This window comes from Myxocyprinus asiaticus, chromosome 29, assembly GCF_019703515.2.
Source record: "Myxocyprinus asiaticus isolate MX2 ecotype Aquarium Trade chromosome 29, UBuf_Myxa_2, whole genome shotgun sequence".
Classification (NCBI taxonomy): domain Eukaryota; kingdom Metazoa; phylum Chordata; class Actinopteri; order Cypriniformes; family Catostomidae; genus Myxocyprinus; species Myxocyprinus asiaticus.
In genome coordinates, this window is record NC_059372.1 from 23281686 (window position 1) to 23295739 (window position 14054).

Consider the following 14054-nt stretch of genomic DNA (forward strand, 5'->3'; position numbering starts at 1 on the left):
AAGTGTACAGGAATGTTGGTCACTCTTCGTGTAAATGCAGAAATACACGATTTAGCCATGTACAAAAAAAAAGTTGGTAGCAAACAGCAAGAGTATTCCCCCAATTCCCCTTATCACTTCACAGCCAGGCCGACTGCACTCGCTTCTTTGTTGTTTGTCCCTCCAGGGCTGATTGAGCAGCGCGTGACTGACAGCCCGCGGGGGTGTTGTCCAATCAGCAGTCTGCCCGCGCCCAATGGGTGAGTCCGCACGCCTATTGGCTGAAGCGAGTGTGGGAAAGAATGCAGAGAGGGTTTCACACGAACTGGGAGCATGCGATCTATCTATAAATACCGCTGGCGTGTGGCAGTGGGAGATTCGATTTGCCCTCTAAAGCGCTACACCACACACGCTCGTGTACTCATATGACATCCTCCCGACTATAAGTCATAAAGCTTATAAGAGGGACTTGCACTCTCTCTTGTGACCGTCTCAAGATCTTGGCTACGCTCCGCATCTTGGTCACGCTTTAAATCTTCAGAGTCTGCCTCTGCGTTTTTAAATACCACACACGGAATATAAACACTTTTTGATTTTTGGGGGGCATATACTGGACACAACTTTGGTTCGATCATGCCAGCCGATATTATGGAGAAGCAGACCGCATCCCCTATTGCTGGTGCCCCTGCCAGTGGATCCCACACTCCGGACAAACCAAAGAATGCCAGCGAGCATAGAAAGGTAAATAACATAATATAATGCGTGTCACTTTTTGCTAATTTATAGGCTATTTTTGTTGATAATATAATATAATAATGATGCTAATGATGTTTTCACATCTACAGTCTTCAAAGCCAATCATGGAGAAACGCCGCAGAGCGAGAATCAACGAAAGCCTCGGCCAGCTGAAGACCCTGATTCTTGATGCTCTTAAAAAAGATGTAAGTGTAAATTAAAGTCGGCCTCTTTTCCCTCCCTTTTTTTCATTTGATGATAAATCATCTATAAAGCAAACTAAATTTGTAAAATAAAATACTTAATGATTTTTTATTTATTTGTTTATTTGTTCTCATTTACAGAGCTCCAGACACTCCAAATTGGAGAAAGCTGATATTCTTGAGATGACAGTCAAGCACTTGCGTAATCTGCAGCGTGTTCAGATGACTGGTATATTACAAATCCTTGCAATTATACATTAAACATGTAATTTTAAATATATACGTTTTTAATGTTAACATGTTTCCTTCATTAACATTACTTTTGCATTAATTTTCTAGCAGCCATGTCAGCTGACACAAACGTCCTGAGCAAGTATCGGGCGGGCTTCAACGAGTGCATGAACGAGGTGACGCGATTTCTCTCTACCTGTGAGGGGGTGAATATGGAGGTTAGGTCACGGCTTCTCAACCACCTGTCCGGTTGTTTGGGACAGATGATCGCCATGAACTACCCACAACCTGCCCCGGCTCAACAGGCACATTTGGCTCAACCTCTTCACGTGCAGCTTCCTTCTACCTTGCCCATCAACAGCGCCGCAATGGGCTCCAAACTCAGTCCTTCAGAAGCAGTCTCACCTAAAGTTTTCGGAGGATTCCAGCTGGTGCCAGCCACTGATGGACAGTTTGCTTTTCTAATCCCCAACCCAGCTTTCGCTTCTGCAACAACCCCAGTCATTCCCCTCTACGCAAATTCAAGCGTTCCCGTTACTGTCAATGCCAGTCCCCTCCAGGCCAGCTCAGCACCCACGGTGGCATCTCCTGTCCAAGGAATGACATCCTTCGTGGGCGTTTCGCAGGCCGTCAGTCCCATTGGTGTTAGTGCCGGTGTAGAAGGCAATGAACCAGTGTGGCGACCCTGGTAGACTTGCTCATCCCATAAGAACTTATAAAACAGTTTTTCATGATGAAGAAATATATTGAGTTCCATTTTAAGGGACTATATTAACCTTCTGTTGAACATGGCACAAATGTTTGTTTGCTGATTCCAAAATTTGGATGTTGTTAATGAATATGCTGTGAATTCATCAGAATAACACTTAATGTTTATAATAAAGTACTTTTTTTAAATGAAAATTTAGTTTTGTACAAAGTTTGTAAAAGATTGGATCATGCCAAAGCTTTCTTGTTTTTTTGTTTGTTTTTTTAATGATGAGTGTTTATGTTTGATGCTAAATAAATCAAAATAACGAAATAATTTAGTTTATAAGCCTTTTTTTTTTATCCAGATCTGCACTTGTTAATATAAATCTACCGCACCCACATAATCTTAGTTTTTAATAATCAAGTGTATGTCTATTGTTAAGTCAGTATTTTTGCTTTAAAATTAAATTAATAATAAGCATATTTTAAACCAGCTATTTTGTTACGTAATTTTTGACTTACAACTGCTCACTTAGCAAAGTTGAAGCTTAAAAAAAAGTTCATTCTTTCTATTTTAAAGTCCCAAATTTCCAGCAATACTATGTATTGGTCTTCATTTTCTAATTCTGGCGGGAAGAGTCTATATCACCATAAAGTGTCGCAGGTTGCAATGACAAAGGCAATGAGAGGTTTTTCTTCTATTCTTTTGCAAAAAAGGTAATTAAACATCTGAAAAGGGTCTCATCCTGTATGCAGCGGGATCTTTAAGAAGTCCTAAACCCCATTCACTGGTCTGGGAAATACGCTTTGGGTTAATGTCACTAACAGATTGCCTCAGTGAAAAGAGAATGTGGAAGAATCCTCTCCTCTTGTATAGCAGTCGCTTTTAGCTGTATAGCTGTAGCCTTGAATGGCGCGTGAGGTGCTTTCCTGACTTTTTTCTGACTAGGTTACCTCAATCTAAAACATCAAACTTCTTTCCTCTCAAGAATTTAAATTCCATTCAAAAATATAACATTTTATTTTAAATGCAGCATGGATATATTGACCTCTCCCAGACCTTAGGCTGCTTTTTTATGTTATCATTGGACGTAAACTTATCTTCCCTTTGCGCGTGCGCTCCGGAACTGGGAGACGTGTCTTGCGCGCTGTCGGCATGGCGTTTGCAGTGTGTCTGCCACTTGCCGTCAGCGGCCCACTTCGTTTTCGGATTAGGTTGCACACCCTGGTGACCGGCGGCCATAGGGCTTCCCACTTAACTCATTCCACCATGTTGAACTCAGTTATGCTGAGATGAACTGGGTTTGAAAGTTGTAAGTTGCTTCCGATTTATAAACTGAAATTATTTAACATTAACATGTTATTTTTTATTATTATACAGTTGTATTGTGCTTTATTTCAATTTAAAATGTAGCTATTATATACATCAGGTCTATCAATGTCCCAATTGATTTACTTAATTTGATCTGGGTCCTTGAGTGCCCCTAATTTCTCCCTGAGGTGGACAAAGATTCCCCAAAACCCTGGGGCACAATCTAAATTTCATAGAAAAGCTTGTTTTTGCACATGTGCATTGCTGAAACACTAGTTGGCAGTGTGTGGGCTCCGTGGCTTCTCGCTCTGCCTGCGTGTTTGAGTTAATAGTTCAGAGATGCCGTTGTGGTGCTGAGGTCGTGAGAACCGAGCGAACTAGACTGCCTGCGGCCGGGCAGAGCGCCAATCTGTAAATCCCTGCTGGCAGGCCGGGTCGTGCATTGGCTGCACAGTCTCTCTGGAGGTGAAGAGGCGCACACGTGGCCGCCAAGATGCAAGATTTGAGCCAAAGTATAATAATTACAAGAGCCAGTGGCCAGATCCAACACACACATGCACACGGAGACTTGTTCTACTGATACAGTTAAGAGTTGAAGATTAGCTTTCGATTGTTTATATTAACAGCATTAAACTTGGAACAAGCTTTCCTCTCATGTCTCGAGCTAAAATACCTATCTAAAAGAAAATGACAATGAAAAAATGCACAAATTGCTTCCTTTTAATGAGCTTACCCAGGGCCAGGAAGATATGCTGTGCTCTAAGGTTTTGGGTCATAAACCCTAACTGGTCAGTTTGTGCTAATATGCTACTGTCACAGTACTACATTTAGTGAAGTAGCCTACTTATTTCTCAGCTGTTAATAAAGTATGTTCTTTAGCTACGCATGTGAGTTTTATGAATAGAGCTATTCAGGCTGTAGTCCAAAAACCCGGAAGTGAATTTGCCATGAGTTCCCTCTGGATTTTCCTGTGGGTTTTTATGGGGTTTTTCAACTTACGAGTAAATAAAAAAAAGGTAAATTAATTGACGATACATGGACGTTTTGTTTTACAACATAAATCACACACAGTCATACCTGAAACATGAATTTTAAAGCCATATTGAATTGCATACTTTTTTAAAAACTTCAAAAATCACTATAAAAGCCCATAGGAAAATCCAGAGGGAACCCATGGTGATTTAAACTTCCGGGTTTGCCAACAAATTGAAGTCACGACTGAACACCTCTATACATTTCCGACATACTTCACCCGGGAACACGTGACCCGGATCTATATGACGTAGTAACAACAACCACAAAAATATTTTACTCACGATTTGTTAAACAAGTAGAATTTAACCACAAGAAACAACTTTCTTTGTATATACTGTAGCACTTACAGTAGCACTGACGTCTCCTAACTTTGGTGGTATTATGGGACAGTAAAATGTCCAGTGGATGCAAACTTCTGATTCTTGGAGGATGAAGCAGGTCATCCGTGTATTTCCCGCCTACTGTTTTATGAATACTGAAGATTCAGACATAAGAGAGAATGGCTGGGTCTAAGGGGCTATGCGGGGGATTTTCCTTGATTTTCCTTGCACCAACCTACAGTGATTCCACTGCATATGCACATCTACACTGAGACCCCCTTTCATTTTTGATTGTGTCGTCGGTTTTTATGCAAATTAAACAGAAATAGTCTTGTTTTGGCTATAAATTGGCAGATTGACATGTGTCAGTGCTGAAGTGTGTAGCAAGTGTAATGGTGGCCAGCTGATAAATAGCTGTGCAATGTGTATAAGCAACTGCCACTAGGGACTGTAGCCTTTAGCCTCTTTGTTAGCGCACCCGCCTCCCATGCCGGAGATGCTGGTTCAAGTCCCATATGGAGTGGGTAGAACAGGATCGTCACTCAAGCATATTTAGTTTCATCATGGGAGACAGGCTGGGGTTAATTGTAAAAGTGTTAGACTCCATTCATGAGTTAAAATCAGCCATGACAAAATTTATAAAAGAGATTTTACAAATTGTAAATTTTAGTTAGTGAGTGCAAATAAATGCTGATTAAGCCTTGGATTAAGCTGATTAAGCCTTACAAAATATAAATGATTTTATTTCCACAATTTGCCATTCAGTATTTTGTACATGGTGAGCTACTCTCGCCCCTGTGAGCAGTGTTGTTATTCCAAACAATAGGCACCCAAAGGATACGCTAATGGCAGTGCAATATATGCCACAAAAATCTGATTGAGTCATTTAACTGAAATACTCTTTTCAGTTTGCGCTCCTCATATTCACTGACCCCCACAGAGGGATGAATTGTTTCTGGTCATTTGGATATCTGAGCTCAGGGAGCTGCCAGCCAGGTCCGCAAATCTTTGTCATTTGTCTGCAGAACGTATTTCTGAGGTCAGGCCGTTTTCACAAATACAACCAGCTGATTATTCTTTACCAGCTGATCATTCAGCTAACCTTGGGTTTTGTCCAAAACTTCCATGTATAGACCAGCTTTTGATGGTAGTTTTGTGTGATTTGGTACATATCTCTCTCAAAAGTAAATAAATAAGGCATTTAGCAGTTCAGAAGAAAACATTATGTTGCTAAAAATGGAGATGTCTGGAGTGTACTGGTCAATGAGCAGTTGGTGGTGACAATCTGTGGGGGCTAGATGTGTAGTGTCCCTTTTGACCACAAGGAGGAATATAACTTGTCTTGGACCACAAAGATCTTCTTGAATGATTTAATAATCTGAAAGGAGGGTTATCCAAACCCATGCATATTTTTATGCTTTTGTTTTATGTGTTTAATGTGTACATATTCTGGATAAAACCACAACATCTTGCACATGTAACCCTTTTAAATTTATTGTAGTTCAAAGTTTGAACTACAATAAATTAAAAAGGTCAAAGCCGCACTCACAAGGAGAAGGGGAAAATGCTATGCATGCTTGGATATGGAAGCTGTGGAAGAAGGGTGGGGGGCACGGGTCAAGAAAAGAACCAGAGGAGGCTGGCACTCCTTCTTTCTCCTTTAGCACCTGTTGCCTAAGGAGTCAAGAAAGACAGTAATCAGCAAAAATGCTTGAGATCCAGACTGAGTTCCTCATCTGAGAACACACAGAGGATTGTGAACATCATAACCTTTGCTGTTACATCACTGACCAAAGAGAATCAAGATAGCAAACCACACTCTGCAGCTAGCAAACTGTGGTCACCCTAAACACAGGTTTATGCTCTTATTGCAAGCAACAAACAGACTTCAGATAGCCTTTGTTTTTGCATTATTGTTTTGAACAATATCATGAAGACTATAGAGCCCATTCTCTGGAATTTGTTTGAATGCACTGTACTTGCATTACTTTGTTTTAGGAGATTTTGAAAGTTATTTTATTACAGTGATTATCTGTCCTTGATCTGATATTAATAGCAAAGAGGGCCATCTCTTCCTAGTAGCAGGAGTCGTGTGGTAGGGGAGGGAGAATTCAGAGAGGACACACGTAGGGACGCACCGCCAACCCTTATCAGATATCACAGCTCAAGGAGCCGCAAGGTCCGCAGATCCATGTCACTTGTCTTCAGGATATATTTCCAGTCCAAGTTTTGCTTTTCAGCACAATCTATGGTTTCAAGCCATGGTGTTCAGTCTTTGAAGGCTTTGCAAATAGTGCAGATTCCAGGGGAGAAAGTAAGGACCACCCCCTGACAGTCACTTTCCAAGTATTTATAATCCTGTCTCCTTGGTGGCCTTGAAAAAGACCGGCTTTATATTTGGACGCACTTTTTATTTATGTTTTTACTCATCTTGAGGACCCTTCATTTATGTGGATCTGACTGGTCAGCTGTTGAGCTATTTTAAGTGAAGTTGTTATATTATAGACTTTTTAGAGATAAATACCAAGATCAAAACATGAAGAGAAGATTTCTTTTGATCAGCAAATTTCATGATTTTTTTAATTTACTGCCACAGTGTCTTAGCTGTTCTTTGCATCCATCATTCTTACATTTAAATCTCTTTTAATTTATAAGACAACAGCTTAAAGAAATAGTTCACCCAAAAATGACAATTCATGGTATTCATAGGAAATTAATTATTTACTCACCCACATGTTGTTCTAAACCTGCTGACTTTCTTAAAAACATAAGTAGAACTTTTAATATGGCAGCAACTATTTGCATTAAGTGCAAATAGCAATAGATGCTATTTAGACTAAGTACAAATACAAATGCTATTTGCACTAAGTGAAATTAGCTATAGATGCTATTTTTACTAAGTGTAAATAGCAACAAAAAGCATCTTCTTTGCACTGAGTGCAAAAAGTGTTAGATGCTATTTGCACTCCTATTTATATACTAACATACAGTACCACTGCAGTGTTTATTGTGTTTATTTAGAGTCCCACAGACACTTTATACCAACCCGTACCCCTAAACCTAATCCTAACCTTACCTTACAAAAATTAACCATGGTTTTACTACAGTAACCATAGTATCACCATGGTATATTGTAGTAAAATCATTGTAAACCACAAAATTAAACATGGTTACTATATTAACGCCATATCACTGTAATAACACCATGATTAAATGCATTAAAAATACGGCAAAGGTTATTGCAATATTACTATAGTAAAAGCATGGTTAAATTTACCCGCATTAAACCTTTCTCTCAACTCCCCAATATGTCCAAAAAAAAATCGACCTTTATATTTATTTTATGTATTATTATAAGTTGTATTAAAGGGAATATTAGGAGTGGAGACAGGAAAAAGATGGGAAAATGTTGAACAAAGGGAGATTCGAACCTGGCACTTCCGCTCGATAAAAAACTCATCAACACCATCTTTACACTCCACACTATTGCAGTGACACTTGTGGGTGCAGTTTCATTTCTGTGTTTTCATCAGACTGCTGGAGTGCAAATAGCCCCGCTGTGTGGCAGGTGCTATTTACACCTAGTTCAAATAGTCAGTCCATTTTAATAAATATTCCAGTCTGTCTATTTAATACAATGGCAGTTGACTGGCAGCAATGTTAAAGCTTAAAAAAGGACCCAAAAGTATCATAAAAGTAGTCCTTGCATCTCATGCATCATTTTCCCCAAGTCTTTGGAAGGCATACATTTTGGATTAGCTCCAAAAACACTGCCAACTCTCGTGTAAACACGCACTTCCATCATAGCACTCATAAACGTGCAACAGACTTTTATTTTTTTTTCACGTAAGAAAGAACGTCATAAAAGTTTGGAACGATATGAAGGTAAGTAAATTATGACAGAACCTTTATTTTCAGGTGAACTATTTCTTTTACATAAAAAGAAGCAAGTACATAGATCAATTACAGTACATGCAATCCCACTTCAAATGAAATAAACATTTTCTTCACAAGCTGGATGACAAGTGGTTAACTGAAAAGTCAAGTGGAGGGCACAATCTGTGGGTTCTCTCGCTATGAGTGTACTGAAGCCTCCCATGTCTGTGGGATGCAGTTCTGAGGTAGTGAAATCAGTTTTCTCAGCATGGCATTTCCTCTGTGCACTGAGCTCAGCGATAAAGCCTCTACATTTGGGCAAACTCTTCAATACAAATGGGTTTTAAGAAATCATGTTTATGTGATGAAATGTAACCAGGGTTTCCTGTGGAATTTGTGAAAGTCCGGTAGGAGTTTAACCAATGTGTTTTGTTCATTCGCTTGTTTTTGTTTTGTTTGTCCCATTTGTGCTTTTGTGATGAATGGCATAATTTTGTTTCAGTTAATTTCTTAACTGAAAGTTGTGGAGGTTTTGGACATTGCCATACATTTTCACATTCACTTAATACTAGATGTGAAAATGTAGTTCTCATGTATTTACAAGGCTGGCAACATGTATATAAGGGTCATCGTGAGGGCACAGTTAGTGGGATTGGGAAATTTGTCCCCTACATGGGTGGTGAATCAGCCGCTGTCTCACCACAAGCTCAGACATGTCCTAGATAGACACCTGAGAATAACTGCTCACTGCTCTGACTCATGTCAGTCTTTTCATACCATCTGTGAGAATGTTTGTGTGTGTGCGTGTGCGCGTGTGTGCATGCGTGCATGCTTGCGTGTGTGTGGTGAGCTTTCGTCAAACACAGGATCTTTACTCCACTGTTAGTGCCAAACAATAAATTAGAGGCAGCTTTGAACAATAACTAACAGCAAGTGACATGGCACATTTCCATCAAGTAGGTGACTTTGATAATGTAACCTAGAAGCAAGGAAGCGAAATATGTCAACATAACTTGAGTAAACCATTCGATGGTTGATTTCCCCGATTCCCCGAATAGAAGATAGGGGAGAGTTTAGAACAGCTGTTTCAAAACAGTCATTACTTTTGCAAATTCATTTGTTGACGGTAGTGGTGCAAAAATTACACACTTCAATTTTAAAGGAATAGTTCACCCAAAAATGAAAGATCATCATTTACTCCTTCAATCCCTTACTTACCCTCATGCCGTCCCAAATTCGTATGACTTTCTTTCTTCTGAGGAACACAAAAAAAATATATATTTTGTAACGTGTTTGAGAGAGGTATTTGTCCATACACTGTAAGTCAATGGGGTCCAAAACTCCAAAAAGGACATAAAGGCAGCACAAAGTAATCCATATGCTTTGAGTGGTTTAATCCATGTCCTCTGAAGCAATATAATAGCTTTTGGTGAGAAACAAACCAAAAATTCAGTCTTTATTCACTAAAAATCTTGTTGAATGGGTGATTGTGTGTTTATGAGAGAAGCTTGTTCACGCATCCTTAGGCTTGACGCATACGCAGAGCACTGTACACAAACCAGACACAATGTCGCCACATTTGCAGTTTTCACGCCCAGTTAGGATATTTTTAAAAATGCAGTCACAAGTTAAAATTATAGAGTCTTAGGTTGTTGTTTTTTTTTTTTTTTTTTTTAGTTTAGTAAACATTACAAAATGAAAATGCTACTTCTTATTGATGGAAAATACCATGAATAAGTACCTGGCAATTGCATGCTGAGTCAAAGCATTTCCTTCTTGAAACCTGCGCTTTTTTCCAATGGACTACTTGCACTGAGCTTCATGACGTAATTCTGCTTTTAAATAATAAGGCTTGCTAGTTTCCGGTTATATGTGTTTACAATATGCCGTAGTTACCAAGTTCCCAAAACTCTACTTAAAATGAGTGTTCAGAAGAAGATTTTAAAGTCCAAAAATTTTCAGGGACAGGAGGTCATATTCTGAACACTGCTGTGTACAGCGTCTTCAAAATTCCAAGACATTTAACCAAAGGTCAGTTTAAACCACAAATCAGAAGGTTGAATGAGACTAGTGAAGGTACCAGCGATCTTTAAATGAAGAAACAACATGCTGCAAACACTGTGTGAGAGAGGAGAAAGAGACCTGACGAATGCAAGCATCACCCCTTTATATGTTTTTATTAAACATATATTTTAATCTCTATTTTGTCATTGTTTCGTTGATATCACTATATGTGGAAGTGTAAATGCATACATAAATATATATATTTTTTTATTATTTTTTTTTTGCGTATAGATATATTGTATGTAAAAATTAGTAGTGCTGCCAAAGATAACGAAGATTTGCGTATAGATATATTGTATGTAAAAATTAGTAGTGCTGCCAAAGATAACAAGTTATACATTTGAGATTAAATGTTAAATACCTTTAAATATATTTTAGAGCATTTGACATATTTATTCAATTTGACATTAAAACTGCTTCATTCTGTTCTGAGTGATTTTTAAAGACTGGTCAAGAACAAGAGTAAAACATCTGATTTAATTATAAATTAGGGCTGTGAATTGATTAAAGAATTTCAACTAATTAATCACAGTTTTCTGTGATTAATTGCGATTAATCATGGTACATTAAAACAAACATTAACATATAATCATATATATATTTATTTTATACTTTGTCTCAAAGAATGTTCAAGAAATTGGTTAGTAGCGGATTGATGGTCTCAGACGCAGAGACAACTGATATTCGTCCTCCGCCACCCAGATTGAGTCACTACGCCACTACGAGGACTTAGAGCGCATTGGGAATTGGGCAGAAAAAAAGGGGAGAAAAAAAAAGAAAAAAAAAAAGAAATTGGTTAGTCATTGTTTATTTTAGTTATTTACATATGTACATGTAAAAAAACAAAAACAAATTGTGCATAGAGTTAATTAGACAGTTTTAAAAGTTTAAATCTTTGATATAAGTATTTGTTTACATGCCATAAAATCAGTGGATATGCTGTAATTATGAGTTGGGAAAAAGCTTCGTGTTTTCTAGTGGAATTTTTGAATAATAGGATCAAATAGGCAGATTCAATTAATACCAAGCTTTATTGGCAAGATAAACTTAAGTGTACATTGCCATTGCATTATTAGACACTATACATATATAAAACAAACTGAATGTTGAAGTTTAATTTTCTGAAGTTTAAAATCTCAAAACTATTATTTTCTCTGGCTGCTGTTCAGTCTCGCGCACACTCTGGATCTCTCTTGCGCGGTTTCGCTTTTGAAAAGTAAGTGTTTTCGGGTTATGCAAAGAGATACAGAAGCTTGCCCATATCTCTCCAACACCTGGCTCACCGCTTGTGGGTGAAGTCTCCATTCTTGGTACAGTAAATCCACTCTTGTGTTTATTATGCCCGGGACATGCATCAGTAATGTAATGAATAAGAGTGCAGTGCTACACACAATCAGTTTCTGTGCTAGGATGTGCAGTCGAGTCGAGTGTGTACCTCCTGATAATGTATATGTCATTTTTAGCAACAGGAAGTGGAAAAAAATATGAGTGAAGTTTCAGGAAGTGAAAAAAAAAAAAAAAAAAAACAGAGATACTGCAGTAATTGTGTTTTTTATTATTATTATTATTATTATTATTATTATTATTATTATTATTATTATTATTATTATTTTTACGTGTTACTGTTACTGCACTGTTAATTAAAAATTAACACATTACATTTCCCAGCTCTATTATAAATCAAATCCATAAGGGACATTTAACAAAAGAAAAGTCACCAGCAATCATTGTATAGTGGAATTTAATTATTGTTGAAGCTCAACAAGTGTGAAAATATCATCAATGAATGACATTTGGAAAGGAAATAAATATTTAGAGGCAAATTCAGCAAATCAAAAATTTGAGATCAGTCATGTTAATGTCAAAAACATGATTTATTGTTCTTATCAACTAACAGCCCTAAAAAGTAGAAATAATCTGCCTTCCCATGAATAAATCTTTGCGTGTAGGTGCGCTGTTACCAGAAATGCTAAAGTTATTCAAGTAGTCTATTGGATGGATGTGAAGATATATAGTGTATAATGACTTACATTTTTGTCTGTTTCTCACCCAAAGCTATCATATTGCTTCAGAAGATGTGGATTATACCTATCGAAATTAGATGGATTATATTTATGCTGCTTTTATGTGCTTTTTGGAGCCTGACATTTTTGGACCCCATTGACTTGCATTGAATGCAAAATGAAAACACCTCATACATTCTTTAAAATCTCGTTGTGTTCTGCTGAAGAAAGAAAGTCATACGAGTTTGATACGGCATGAGGGTGAGTAAATAATGAGAAAATTATCATTTTTGGGTGAACTATTCATTTAAAGACCGATATATGAATGCCCTCTATGTTCAGAGCATAAGTATGAGGTGTGTTTGTTTATGATGGATTGGTGACAGACAGTCTAATCTTCCCACTTATCCAGTCATGTGGCTATTTGTCCTCATACAGGATGTCCTGATATCTGGCAGAGCACTATCAGGCACAGGGTTGCTAGGGTGCGTGTGACAAAGAAAAGTAAAAAAGAAACTACATGACAAATCCCCTCACCAGATGTTACCAGCTTTTGAAAAGGTGCCTGGGAGCTTTCTCATCCTGCGCTTTCCCTCCCCTCGCCTTGTCAAAAGATCAAATTGTTTTTCTTCCTCTCTTTATCATGCAACCTCATGTGGATCTAGCCTTTTGAAAGGCTCTTGACTCAGACAGTGACAGGTCTCTGTCCGGATGGGGATGGTCACAATTACGAGTGCTTGTCTCCCTTTTTTGATCTCCGTCCTCTGTTTTATTCTAACAGGAAGGTAAAGTTTACTCATCTTATTTGCCTTTCACTTCTTATGGTAAATGCAGAGCAGTGTGCCTTCCACTCTGTGATTTTATGGTGTTGATTCTCATGCATGAAACAGTCGAGTCAAGTGTCAATAAGAGAAAGGCTTCACTCCAAACAAAGGCACCTGGTGAATGGCAGGGCAAAATGAGAGCACAGCTGGGCACACACACACACACACGTAAACAATACTGGGTGATACTCTGCACATCATGTTTCCTTGGTGAATTAATCCTCTTACTGGTGGGCTAGTGAATATGTATGTTGGTTCAGCTCTCAAGTATCTCACGTCTTCTTCTTCTTTTTTTTTTTTTTAATCTTTTTTCTTTTCTTTTTTTTTATACTGTGTGCATTTGTTGTCTGCTTTCCAATATTATTGAAAAGTATTTCAAGTATCTTCAAGATCTGCATGTCCTAACACATAGTTGATCTCCCAGCTTCCTCTTTCACTCTGTGGAAGCACAGATTAATCTCCTAATTCCTTTCCTTTGTGTATCTGCCATTGAAAGTGCTGGTGTAAATTCCACATTGCAAAACAAACATTCATTTATGCCATTAGCCTTGTGCCTTCACCTGCTCATGTGCAGGCTTCTGTCAGCATGAAGGTATTATGGGACAAGCCCATGACAAATGTAATCAAACCCAAGCAAACACACCTACACCCATTCATTCAGGCATCTCACCAACCAAAACTATCCTTTCATTTCATGATTTACAAATGTAACAGGGTGATTATAAAAATAATTATCTTTTTTTTTCTTTCCCAAGAATAACTCTGTTTTAGCAAGTTACATT

General features: G+C 38.1%; 1 protein-coding gene across 1 annotated transcript; it reads left to right on the forward strand.

Moving 5' to 3' along the window:
- Positions 1-317: 317 nt before the first annotated feature.
- Positions 318-2172, forward strand: LOC127419694 (transcription factor HES-4-B-like). The gene is made up of 4 exons (XM_051661313.1): positions 318-720; positions 825-920; positions 1059-1146; positions 1257-2172. The coding sequence occupies exons 1-4, from the start codon at positions 613-615 to the stop codon at positions 1838-1840; spliced, it is 876 nt and encodes a 291-aa protein (XP_051517273.1). The 5' UTR covers positions 318-612; the 3' UTR covers positions 1841-2172.
- The last annotated feature ends 11882 nt before the right edge of the window (positions 2173-14054 follow it).

Coding starts and splice junctions, on each gene's coding strand:
- LOC127419694 (XM_051661313.1), top strand. CDS start 613: ATGCCAGCCGATATTATGGAGAAGCAGACCGCATCCCCTATTGCTGGT. Junction 921..1,058: donor TTGATGCTCTTAAAAAAGAT/GTAAGTGTAAAT, acceptor TCTCATTTACAG/AGCTCCAGACACTCCAAATT. Junction 1,147..1,256: donor GCAGCGTGTTCAGATGACTG/GTATATTACAAA, acceptor TTAATTTTCTAG/CAGCCATGTCAGCTGACACA.